Genomic DNA, 13,463 nt, shown 5'->3' with positions numbered 1-13,463 from the left:
GAGAAGCACAATAAAGCAAAACTAGAGGAGAATGAACTCCATTTGAACCAAGACTGGTGTAACAATATCTAAATTTTAGTTGACAAATCACTGGAAGTTCATTGGGGAAAAGATTGAAATTTTAAAACTCCAGAGAATTCCAGTTTTGGGAGCAGCTTAACACACTTTGGTGAGTTTTACTCACCCTATCAAGTTCTCACAGTGATCAGAGAAAAAAAGCCCCTCATGATTCTGGTAGGAGAAGGAGAAATGTAGATATTTTAAAATATACCAAAAGAATTTTGCTCTTTTGATAAAGGGCTACCATTAAGAGAAACTATTGCACTCGTTCCTAAACAACTGTGGTTTTGCCAGAGCCTAAAAATCTTCAGGAAGGGGGAAAAAAAAGAGAGAAACATTTATAAAGGTCATGGCCCAGGGGCATGGGTCCACTTAAAAACCTGAGGTCCAATAATAGGACTATATAATGCTTCTCCTTCCCCCATACCTTACCACTATATCAGTAGGGCCCTGGTATTATAATAACAAATATAACTGAAAGAATGACGCATTTTAGTTAATACCTATTTAAGCGTCTAGGGAAATACAAACAAATATGGCTAGACAAAAACAAGAACACTGGAGAAAAGTTTTTAACCTCCAACATTTATGGCTACAGCAAACAGTAACAGCCTAACTCCTCATCAGATAAATTAATATGCTATGAATAGTAATGAACTTACATGCAGAATATATTCATTCGATCTCAGTACTTCCCATTCACCATCAACTCATATGGAATTTGAAATTAAAACAATAATGCCCATTTATCTTAGGACACCTTGAAATGGGAATATTAAGGCATAAATCTAACAATAATAAGACCCTGTCGATTATTCACACAGCACTGGTAAATAAAATTGCATGCATAGCAATAGTTAAATATGAGGTATCTGTGGCTGGAGATGTGGCTCAAGCCGCAGCGTGCTTGCCTGGCATGCGCGAGAAAAGAAATAAAGATGTTGTGTCCACCGAAAACTAAAAATAAATATTAAAAAATTCTTTCTCTCTCTTAAAAAAATATGAGGTATCTTCTAATATGAACATTTTGTCCTTAAGCCTTTTCCTCCTCATTTCCTTCTATTTTCAGTCCAGTGGACAAGTACAGGCATATGTAACAGAGATGGTTGAACAAATTCATATCCAAAAGTCTTTTTACAGAGGACAAACTTTCGTATGAATTTCAACATAAAATATACACAATGTTCTATTTAACTAACTTCTTGGTCATACACTGGCAACCTCTTTAACATCTAGAGACTAGATGTTGCAAAATTTAGACTTATTTGTCCATTATATACACAGCAAAACAAAATGCACAAAACATAGAAAACTGATGTCTGAAAATGTCCAAGTATGAACACACTGACCTCCTACCTCCTCCACATCACTGAGCAAGAACAGATAGTAGTACTCTACCGCTCACAGAGGTGGTTTAATAGTTCCATTCCCAAAAGACTATTTCATATGAATTTACAAAACTGGTTTACTAATTCTACTTTTGTCATACACTGGCAACCTCTTTAATATCTAGAAAGACTAGATGTAGATTAGGAGGATTCATTTGTATTCTATATACACTATGTACACATCAAAATAAAACAAAACCCATAGATAACTCTTGGCTCTCAGTAAGCACACTGGCACATTGCTCCCTAGGACAGGCACACAACTCTGTACTACTCAACAGTTTGACTATTGCATCCCGCCAAAAAAGAAACCATTTCGTAAGAATTTTAACAAAAAGAAATTTATAAAATGTGTTATTTTTGCCACTTCTACTTTTAACATATATCAGGCACTTTAGAACATCTAGAAAGCCTAGTTTTTTTTTTTAAGTACTTAGCATTTTCAACTACGTATACACTAATGAGGAATAAAATGCACGCGCAAAACAATGGTTATTATAGGAAAAATGTTACTTAAAACCAGTCTGGCTCAGGACCTTCTTCTCATGGTCAGTCTCCTTCATGTCCAACAACCCACTGAACAAACAAAACCACTTCCTAGAGGTGGTCTAACGAATCCATTTCAAAGTCACTTCCAGAAGGCATTTCTGATTTTTTCAAAATGGCCTGTGTCTTGTAAATGTTTACAAGACAAATTCATATCCATTTACAAGACAAATTTCATATCCAACTCTATCAGATGGCAGGCATCCTCTTTACCTTTAGGATGTCCAGATGCAGCACAAGTTTTAAAAGGTGGGGGGCAAGTTGAGAGCAGCTTTTTCATATTATAGACATTTTCATGGGCCAGGAAATCTTCCCAGAGGGCGGCGGGCGTTTCCAACTGGGCAGATGAGGCCTGTGACTCGACCGTTTCTCTCTTTGGTAGAAGGAACTCCAACCGCCCCAACACAAACCACCAACCACCGAACACCAACCGCCCGAGGCCACTAACGGTTCCACCCGTCATCTTCCGGGGCTTCGCTCACCTTCTAGGACGGTTCTTGTTGGCAAGACAAGGTGCGGGTCTCGGGTCTCGTGGAGGCGGCGTTGAGCCGCAGAGCGCTCTCGGAGGGCCTGTGCGGCTCCGCGGCCCAACACGTGGCCGAGTTTTCAGGCAGCCACTCTCCTTTTTGGAACTTGAAGCCCCAGCCGGCCTCCACGGCACACGGGGCATTGTTCGCGGCGTTGTTCCGCGTTGGGCGTTGTTCTGCATTTGGGTCGGCGTTCGGGCGGGGCGTTTGGGGAGGCCGCCATTCTTCTGGCCATGCCACGCCCACCGCCACCCAAAAGGCGCCAATTCCCCAGAAGCGGCTTCAGCTGGGACCGGCAAGATTTAGCCAGGAGACCAGGCAGCCCGCGCAGTCCGTGTCCTGACTGGTTGCCGCCGCCATCAGATCATCCATCCTGGGTGATAGGCTCACCTGTCCTTCACAGCCAGGGCCAGCCAGTGGGCAGTCGCAGCAGGAGCTCCAGGGATCTGCAGAGGAGGCTGCATCCTGTCCCAGGGGCCCCCAGCTCACCCCCTGGCCTGGGGCGGTGGGAGGGAGCAGTGGGTCCAGGAGAGCAGGCTGCACTCGGTTTCTTACCGTGCTCTCTGCCGGAACTGACTTGGCAGTTCTCTTTGAGGGCGAGAGCCATGATGGTGTTTATGATATACAAATACTAGAGAGTGATGAGTTAGCTTCCTTTGTCTTTTGGTCAGTTTAATCTGGCTAACAGCTATACTACATGTAGGATTTTTATCTTCTCTATTAAACTACAACGGTCACTATTGACATATCTTTAATACTCTTTCAGTCATCCATGTAGATTTTTTAAAATTTATGTATTGGTGCATATTAATCATATAGACTCATGGGTTTCATTGTGGCATATACATACATGCACATAGCATAAATTTGGTCAATATTTCTCGCCAGTACATCCCCATACTTCCTCCTCACTCACCCTGCTCACCTTCCTTTACCTTGGTGGTTTCCCTTCCATTTTCTTTCTTTCTTTTTAAATTGGTGCTTGGTTATTTGAACCCAGGGCCCAGAGCCTCATGCATGCCAGGCAAGCACTTTACCATTGAGCCACATCCCCAACCCCTTCTCCTCCATTTTCATTACATCCTTTTCTTCTTTTCCCTCTAACTTCCACATGTGAAAGAAAACATAATTGTCTTTCTGAGACTTGCTTAATTTGCTTATCATGATGCTCTCCAGTTCCATCCATTTACCACAAAATGTCATATTTCTTTCTTCTTCATGGCTGAGTAAACCCCCGTTGTGCATATATACCGTAGGGAACTAGGCAAGCTATAACCAAGTGTATGTACTAGGCTCTATGCATGCTATCTTTGCCCAAAAGTATACAGAATGTATTTTATGAAAGGTCATACGTCCTAAATAGAAATTACAGGTAATCTGTTTAACTCGTAGCAGAACTATTGCCTCTCACTGCAAAAACTGATTTTCTTTTCCATATGGCATACTGTATAGATGGGGCTTTTGTTTCTATAATTTGCTTTTTCTTATAAGACAGTGAATTAAAAACCTTATCTCCTAAAACAGCATCATGTTCATGTTTTGAGACACAATAATCCCTTCCTTCTAAATATCACTCTCAATTTATCAAATATTACAGCAAAAATAGGAAAAATTAAAAGTAATTTCAAATTTAAGGGTGTTGGCATAACTAGGCCTAAAACAACTATGAGTTGTTTCAGTGGTGGATGTAAGAACAGATCAATGAAAACCTCATCTCATATACCATGTCACTATGGAGTTCTCACGGGAGTCAAGAGTTACTACAGGGAACTCAAGGTATCCAACCTGTATTTCTTTTCTCTGCAATCTAATTTGCTAAAGAAAATGTCCATGAATTATACTGGTTAAAAATAGTTCACAGATGGGCTGGGGATGTGGCTCAAGCGGTAGCGCACCCGCAGGGCATGCGTGCGGCCCGGGTTCGATCCTCAGCACCACATACAAAGATGTTTTGTCTGCCGATAACTAGAAAATAAATATTAAAAATTCTCTCTCTTTCTCTCTCTCTCTCTCTAAAAAAAAAAAGAAAAGAAAAGAAAAAAAAAACTTAAAAAAAATAGTCCACAGAGGGCCAGGGATATAGCTCAGTTGATAGAGTGCTTGTCTTGTATGCACAAAGCCCTGGCCATGCCACGCCCACCGCCACCCCAAAGGCGCCAATTCCCCAGAAGCGGCTTTGGCTGGGATGGACAAGATTGAGCCAGGAGACCAGGCCCAGCCAGCACAGTGAGGTCAGGGTCCTGCCAGGTTGCCAGGGGAAAAAACAAAAAATAGTTCATAGGGTAGACTATTTACATAGAAGTTTTCTTCTTGGAAACACTTTATAATCATTGATCCATATAGCAACTTTGTGATACAGGACTGAGTAATCATATTATTTCTACCTTATTTTCTGGATAAACACATGTCTTCCATAGAGCTATAAAACCAATTAGAGATGGCTAGAGAAGGATGGCAAACCACAACCTACTGGGCAAAATGTGGCCTGCTGCCTATTTTTGTAAATGAAGTTTTATGGCAACATGGCAATACCTCACTCAGTTAAGTATTGTTTATGGCTATTTACATGCTGCAAAGACAGGTAAACAGATGTCACAGAGAACTGTGGAAGACAAAGCTGAAAATATTTACTATCTTGTTCTTTAAGAAAAAGTTTTCCAATCACTGTTAGAGAATGAAAACACAGTGGGTCAACCATTTATCCTACTACCTCTCCAAATATTTCCTGTCTCAGGAATAGAGAATCTGATATAAGGAACATGTTGTCAAGAGAATAAAGAGTTAGAAACAAAAAATAAAACGAGGTTTGTTTCTGGTTGTGCCATTTCCTATGTGGCCCTGGAAAAGTCCCCTAACCTTTCTGCATCTTACTTTCTACAACTGTAAAATAAGGGATTTGGGCTATATGAAGACTAATCATCCTTGCAACTCAACTATTACAGTCTATACAACTTATTTTATGGATTAGGAAGCAATAGTGAAGGCATAAAAATTCTTAAAATTGTATTTTTTTAAAAAAATTCTCCTTATAGACACAAAAGCAGTGAGATGCCTAAAATATCATATTCATCATATCCACCTTAAAAGTAAATAATAATATCCTGATTTTATAAGTGAGGAAACTCATGTTCCAGAAAGGACAGTGCCTTATACAGTGGTTATCAGCATGGCTTAATATTTCATTTTCTAGTGTATCATTGACAATATGCCATGTGCGAAATCAGGAGTCATGAACTATAATCCTACAGAGAAAGGCAGATAAGGTAAATGCTGGATAGTTTTGTTGTGAACAAAAACTATATGTCCTATTTAAAGGGAGAATCCACTACCAAGCTAGAATTCACTGTTGACAGATAGGCATGTGGATCCAGGATTGTCAGATCTTTAGGTTTTATGACAGATCAGATATCACAAATTTTGTTTTAAATATTCCAACTTTTATGTATTCATTTGCAGAGCTGGGGATCAAACCCAGGGCCTCATGCATGCTAGTGCTCTACCACTGAGCTATATCTCCAGTCCCAATATTCCAATTTTTAAATGATTCAAATGTTAAAAGACAAAGTGAGCAGAATTTATCTCATGGGATGAAGATTTGCAAATCTGTATTATCTTCTTAAAATTCATAGATTAGTGATTAGAATACACTGATATTTCGGGCCTGGGGCTGTAGCTCAGTGCTAGAGCTCCTCCCTCGAATGTGTGAAGATCTGGGTTTGATCATCAGCACCATATAAAAATAAATATATAAAGATATTATATCCATCTACAACTAAAAAAATATTAAAAAAGATTACACTGATATTTCAACTTCAGGATAAACTCTTAATTAAACAAAGTAATAGAAGATAGGGAAAGATCACAGCATTAGTATTATCTCATTTTTTTCCCACTGACTATTCTGTTAAGAAGTGCTGATAATAAGGGCTGGGGTTGAAGCTTAGTGGTAGAGCGCTTGCCTCTCAAGCATGAGGCCCTGGGTTCGATCCTCAGCACCACAAAAAAATAAATAAAAATAAAGATATTGTGACCATCTACAACTAGAAAAAAAATTTTTAAAAAAAGAAGTGCTGGGCTGGGGATGTGGCTCAAGCGGTAGCGCGCTTGCCTGGCATGCGTGCGGCCTGGGTTCGATCCTCAGCACCACATACCAACAAAGATGTTGTGTCCGCCGAGAACTAAAAAATAAATATTAAAAATTCTCTCTCTCCTCTCTCACTCTCTCTAAAAAAAAAGTGCTGATAATAAAATCAAATGGGGCTGGCATGTGTGAGGCACTTGAGTTCAATACTTAGCACCACATAAAAATAAATAAAGAAGGTATTGCATTCATTTAAAAATAAATAAATGAAATAAAATGAGTGAGGGCTGGAGTTATGGCTCAATGGTAGAGCACTTGCCTCACATGAGTGAGGCACTGGGTTTAATCCTCAGCACCACATAAAAATAAATAAATAAAATAAAAATATTGTGAAAAAAATTAAATGAGTGAAAAACTTGTTTCTATTTCAGGTTCTTTTTTTTTAGTACCGGGGATTGAACTTGGTTGAACTCAGGGGGCTCTCAATCATTGAGCCACATCCCCAGCCCTATTTTGTATTTTATTTAGAGACAGGGTCTCACTGAGTTGCTTAGCACCTCGCTTTTGCTGAGGCTAGCTTTGAACTCATGATCCTCCTGCCTCAGCCTCCCAATCTGCTGGGATTACAGGTGTGTGCCACAGTGCACAGCCCTCTATTTCATGTTCTTTGATGGAAGCTTTGACAAATAGACAAAGCATAAATATGTCAAAGAATGAAGATAAATCCTGGATAAACATTAAAACCAAAAAATCTGTTCTTAAGTACTGGAGATTGGCTATATTCACATGATGGGAAATCCAAATCATGATTAATTCACATTGAGGCTTTTAAATAATGGGGATGGATAGGAGTTATTGATTTTAACTTTTAAAGGTAAGATGTGACAATTAAGTAAAGACATTTATGCTTTTAGCTTTTACTTACAGAAGGTCATTTGAAAATACTGTCCATGTTTTGACAAACAAATTAAGCTATATTTAAAGTAAAGCTCTGATCTACTGGTGGTTACCAAGGGAATCAATAAAATGCTTTACTCTTCCATTCAAAAAATTCATAGGATTGGCAGCATTAGTTGTCTTTTTGAAGCAGACATGAAAGAGGGAATGAGAAAAATGAGGAGAAAAAAATAACGATTATCTCTTGGGACTGTTTTTCACTTTAATAAAATAACTGCACCACTAATTATTCCTCCTCAAGGTGCTATAATTTTAAATCTGATTTAGTAGGCTAATTATTACTTAAAAGATTAAATAAAATCCTTACTGTAGTACTGGGAAAAGAACTTGGGGTAAAATGAACTGTCCTCATTGACTTCAATTTCAATATTGAAAGCTGTCTTCCCACTTGGGAAATTATTTCCAAAATAAAAATGAAATTTTAAATCAGATCAGATTAAGATAGTTGTCTTAATTTCATGGAATAACTAATAGTAATGCTGTTAGAATGTTATTGTAACATATTCAAAACTAAGGATCCCCAGTGACACACAACTTTGCAGGTTACTTTCTCTTATGCCTTTCTTCAGATTAGAAGTAGTTCTCCAATATACCTGTAGCTTAGAAACATTTTATGTCATAGCTTCAGATTGTATAAAGAGAATAAGTAGTCCACCTATATTTATATTTACCTGAGTCCTTTACTTTCACTGTATTTACTTAAAGTGACAGGAATGCATATTAAGTGATAAAGTATTGATAAAGGTTGGATAAATAACTCATTTTAGAGTTTCTTTATCTCTAAAATGATACCATTGGAGTTGGGGAAATAGCTCAGTTGGTAGGGTACTTGCCTCAAATGCATGCACAAGGCCTTGGATTCAATACCCACACCACAAAAACAAAAAAACAATTAAAAAAAAACATGGCAATTACTGTGCTGCATACCTTAAATTTTTTTTAAATAAAATGATACCATTGTTATGGAAATTAAATAAAATTAAGTAAAGTACATGGAAACAATTCTTGACCCATAGCAAGTGTGCAATAAACGTTAATTTTTACTATTATTATACAATAGAATGGTTATACTCACTCTTTTGTTGAGACAAATAACAGGCCACAGGCTGCAACCCAGTGTGCAACAGCAGCAGAGACATCCACAGAGCAGCCACTTCACATTGACTGGGAGAGCCTTTTTCAAACATGAATTCACACGGCCAATGCTGGTCTTAAATTCTTCTGGGGCCACCTACAACAAGGGCACGATCTTTAACAATTTGTGGGCAACTTCCCACTACTTGTCTCTAAACATAAGGAAAATGTCTTATTACAAATATTTTAAGGAATTAATAATGTATAAATATACTTTCTTCCCATCTCTTCCCATAAATATGTATCACATGGTCTTGGGTGACATCGGAATGTAAAACAATATAATTTTATGTTCCCAGATCTTAACCTGATGTTTGAAAAAATCTTTTGAAATGACCAACAAATAAAATGACAGTAGCGGGCTGGGGATGTGGCTCAAGCGGTCGTGCACTTGCCTGGCATGCATGCGGCCCGGGTTCGATCCTCAGCACCACATACAAACAATGATGTTGTGTCCATCAAAAATTGAAAAATAAATATTAAAATTCTCTCTCTCTCTCCCTCTTTAAAAAAAATAAATAAAAAATAATAATAAAATGATAGTAGCAAAACTGATGGTAAAAGATACCCACCAACCAGTTTTGTTACCAAATATTCTCATTATTAAGGCAATATTGTTTATAGTCTTCAGGTACTCTGAATTCAGACTGGAAGCATAAGACAATAATAATAATAATAATAAAACAAATACTACCAGAAGAAACAGAATTCAAGTTAGAACTTGGCAATACTACTGGATTAATTCTAAAATGGTAACTCTTCAACCAAATATTCTCATTATTAAGGCAATATTGTTTATAGTCTTCAGGTATTCTGAATTCAGACTGGAAGCATAAGACAATAATAATAATAATAATAATAAAACAAATACTACCAGAGGATACAGAATTCAAGTTAGAACTTGGTAATACTACTGGATTAATTCTAAAATGGTAACTCTTCAACCAAATATTCTCATTATTAAGGCAATATTGTTTATAGTCTTCAGGTATTCTGAATTCAGACTGGAAGCATAAGACAATAATAATAATAATAATAATAAAACAAATACTACCAGAGGATACAGAATTCAAGTTAGAACTTGGTAATACTACTGGATTAATTCTAAAATGGTAACTCTTCAACCTTTCCTCCCTGGCAAAGTTGCAACATAACAATTTTAAGACTTGCCAATGTTTACAGGGAAACTTTACACTAACAAAAGATAATAACTTAGTAATTACATTCAAAACAGTCTGCTGATATTCAGCATAAAATGGACTCATAAGTGCTCTAAATTTTGAAAGTTGAAAGGTCTTTAAATACACAAATTTAATATTTCTAGTTACTACCTCCAATTCCTGGAAGGGCTGCTTGTGCCTCTCTGAAAACGACAAAGTCAGTTCAAAGGCATGAACATGACCAGCAATCAGATTGATACCAAAAATTCTGCTTGAAGGTTATACAATTCAAAGGTGTACAGGTTGTTCTCAGTAAAATCACATTTTTGGACCACACACTGATTACTCTTAATTTAGAAAGCTAACAGACGGCAAAATTTATGGGAAAATATTTCAGCATCAGAGTATGAAAGCAAAAATTATGAAATTGGCAGGAAAAGTAGGTATTCTAAAATGTAAACTCCTTAGTACATTAGGTGCCAAAACTATAGAGCTCTACTTTCCCAAATACAAAGTTGTATTAAAATTTTTACAAATTATTACATTTTATCTTTTAACAGGTTTCTTAGAATCAACATACAAAACATATCTATTAGCAGATGCTAAAGAAATAAATACATGACCAAAGAATTCATGACTATTATGATTAAAACATTAAGCATATAAGCTTTCTTAGAATTGTTCATATCATCCAATAAGGTTAATTGCTTAGCACATGAGTCTGATTTTCTTCCTAACAATCAACAGTTATCAAGCCATAAGGCTCAAAATTTTTCCTATATGACAAAAGTAAACTAGTTTCATTTTCCAACTAAACTGTCAATAACATGACATAATGGCAATCACCGTGTAAAAAAATAATTCCAATTAAGTGCCAAAATTTCAGGGGTAAAAATGAAAATAAGATTCAGAGAATCATGCCTTATAATTGAAAATAGAAAACACTCATAATTTATGCACATTAGACAATAAATCGAGAGATCTGAATCTAGTTCTTATTAGCTATGAAAAATCCCAGGCAAAATTATTTAGTTTTTCTCAGTCTTAATTTTTCATTTATAAACCGGAATAATAATCTTTATTTTATATACTCACTGGGAATGGAAATTACATCTTAAAACTTCCTGAATGAAATACTCTGACAAAGAAATTTGTAAATCATATCTCTGAGTAGATTTGATAAAAAGAAAAGCTGTCTTTTGCAAGGAATCTCACCTGAAAGCAGACAGTTTAATCAGGTAATTACTTATAGTCCACAGTTTTCCTAGATATTATTAAAAGGATATTATCATATTACATTATATATTATTTCATAATATGTTATAAAAAAGATAACTGCTACATTTTGGATGTAGATTCAGTGCTCTTCAGCTCTTCAAGTCTTCAGAGAAGATGATCTTTTTCTTTCTGTCTCTCTCTTTTGGTGTGGGATATTGAATCCAGAGCCTTATGTGTGCTAAAACTTGCACTCTACCACGAAGCAAGATCCCCAGCCTCTTGGTGTTCTTTTTAAAAAAATTTTTTTTTTTTAGTTGTAGACAGACATAATACCTTTATTTTATTTTTTATGTGTTGCTGAGGATCAAACCCAGTACCTTCCACTTGGGAGGCCAGTGTTCTGCCACTGAGCTACAACCTCAGAACCTCAGCAGACCCCCATGCCCTTTTTAAAAACAAGGTATCAAATTACTACCTTAAGATTTACCTCTCCAGGGTCTGGGATTGTGGATCAGTGGCAGAGTGCTTGCCTTGTACATGTGAGGCACTGGGTTCAATCATCAGCACCATATAAAAATACACAAAATAAAGATATTGTGTCCATGTATAACTAAAAGATATTTTATTGTATTTATTTATTTTTAAAATTTTTTAAGTTGTAGATGGACAGCATACCTTATTTTGTTTATTTACTTTTATGTAGTGCTGAGGATCGGACCCAGTGCCTCACACTTGTGAGGCAAGTGCTCTACTGCTGAACCAGAGTCCCTAAAAGAATATTTTTTTAAAAAAGATTTACCTCTCCAAAAGAGAGATATTCAACTTTCTTTTTTCCTAGGGAATTACTGAGTAACCAAGTAAAAGTTAAAATAAAGAAAAATACACATTTAGCTTCAATCTGTAGCATAATATCACTACCAAATCTCTTTAAATTCTGCATTCTGAATCAATAATACATTTTAAATATGGCAAATTATGATATAAACTCATACAAATCATAAAATTATTACTCTGCCCATTAACAAATTTAAAAGCTTAGAATCTAAATTTTTATTTTAAAGTAAATACAAGTACACTTCACAAATATTAAAAGTAAAGGGTGGGAGGTGGGGTTGTGGCTCAGTGGTAGAGTGTTCACCCAATATGCATGAGGCACTGGGTTCAATCCTCAGTACCACATAAATATAAAATAAAGATATTGTGTCCACCTAAAACTAAAAAAGTAAATATTTTTTTAAAAAGTAAAGGGTAAAAAAAGTAGCCAAGTAAAAGTTAAATGCAGAAATGAGTCAGTCCAAAGAACTGAGCTATGGAGCTTTAGAAAACTCTATGTCGACACTAGGGAAGAAGGGTGTTAAAAGTCTGAGGGATATTAAAGCTAAAAAACAAAAAGGGAAAAGAAAATCTGGATTTTAAAAAAAACATGGTAAATGAAATAAATTATATGCCAAGGCATATGATTTCTTAATAAAACATGTTTTATTACATGTTTCAGGAAGTGAAAACAAAAACATTTCTAAAATGTGGCAATTTTCCTTCATCCCCACTAACACTTTCTACTTTTAACAAATAGTTTCAGTTTATACTCTTACCACAGACAAATTAAACATTAAAATATTCAAGTCAATAAAATTGAGAATTCAAATTTTTGAAGTGGTCAAATATAAAGAAGTAAAACTTTTACTAGATTTTAAAACAATAAACTAAGATCTTCATTTTGACTTTAAAAGGAGGCCAAGACTGTCTTTGAAAAAAACTGTATTGAATAACAGTAAAAGTCATAAAATAGAGATAAAGGCATAGGAAATGAGAACTGGTTAACTCTCAATTTTAAACAATGTGAAAGACATGTTTAGTTAACTGTGTAGAATCAGAGTTAATAACATCTTACTCATTTACTTCCATGTAACTGAGTATCTCTAGTAATGAAGGTTAGCTGGAAGCCCCTTAATTTCTAGCTGAATGGTAGGCTGTAAAGAAACATTTCATTCCTTTTGACTCTCTTGGAAAGAAAAAAAGAAAAACTACATCATAAAGGTAGGAAAAAGGGTCTTAATATTTTATAACAGGATGCAGGAGACTGTGCAAACAAAAGAAAATCTAAGCAAACCCCAGCAGGATTGATTTGCCTCCTTCAGTTGTAAGGAACACAACCCTATCAATCACTTTTTCATATTGGATCACAATAGTAAAGGTAAATTTTTATGGCTTAAGATTCCTAACACTGCACACTAATCTTCCCATAATATCATTTAATTCTTTCAAGCTGAGAGGCGGAAGCTTTAATTCTTTTCTTTTCTCTTTTATTTTAAAATATTTTTTTAGATGTCAATGGTCTTTTATTTTTTAATTTATTGATATGTGGTGCTGAGAATCGAACCCAGTGCCTCAC

General features: G+C 36.0%; 1 protein-coding gene across 3 annotated transcripts in view; it reads right to left on the bottom strand.

Moving 5' to 3' along the window:
- The window catches only part of Chic1 (cysteine rich hydrophobic domain 1), a 46,319-nt gene that overhangs the window by 17,409 nt on the left and 15,447 nt on the right, over positions 1 to 13,463 (bottom strand). For all 3 annotated transcript variants that reach the window (XM_078033964.1, XM_078033965.1, XM_021734664.3), the window contains exon 3: positions 8,635 to 8,790. In XM_078033964.1, coding sequence (XP_077890090.1) covers positions 8,635 to 8,790 — 156 coding nt within the window. The remainder of the gene's footprint in view (positions 1 to 8,634; positions 8,791 to 13,463) is intronic.

This window comes from Ictidomys tridecemlineatus, chromosome X (genome assembly GCF_052094955.1).
Source record: "Ictidomys tridecemlineatus isolate mIctTri1 chromosome X, mIctTri1.hap1, whole genome shotgun sequence".
NCBI classification, from domain to species: domain Eukaryota; kingdom Metazoa; phylum Chordata; class Mammalia; order Rodentia; family Sciuridae; genus Ictidomys; species Ictidomys tridecemlineatus.
Note: the sequence above shows the minus strand (reverse complement) of the source record. Positions and strands in the feature narration are given on the sequence as shown.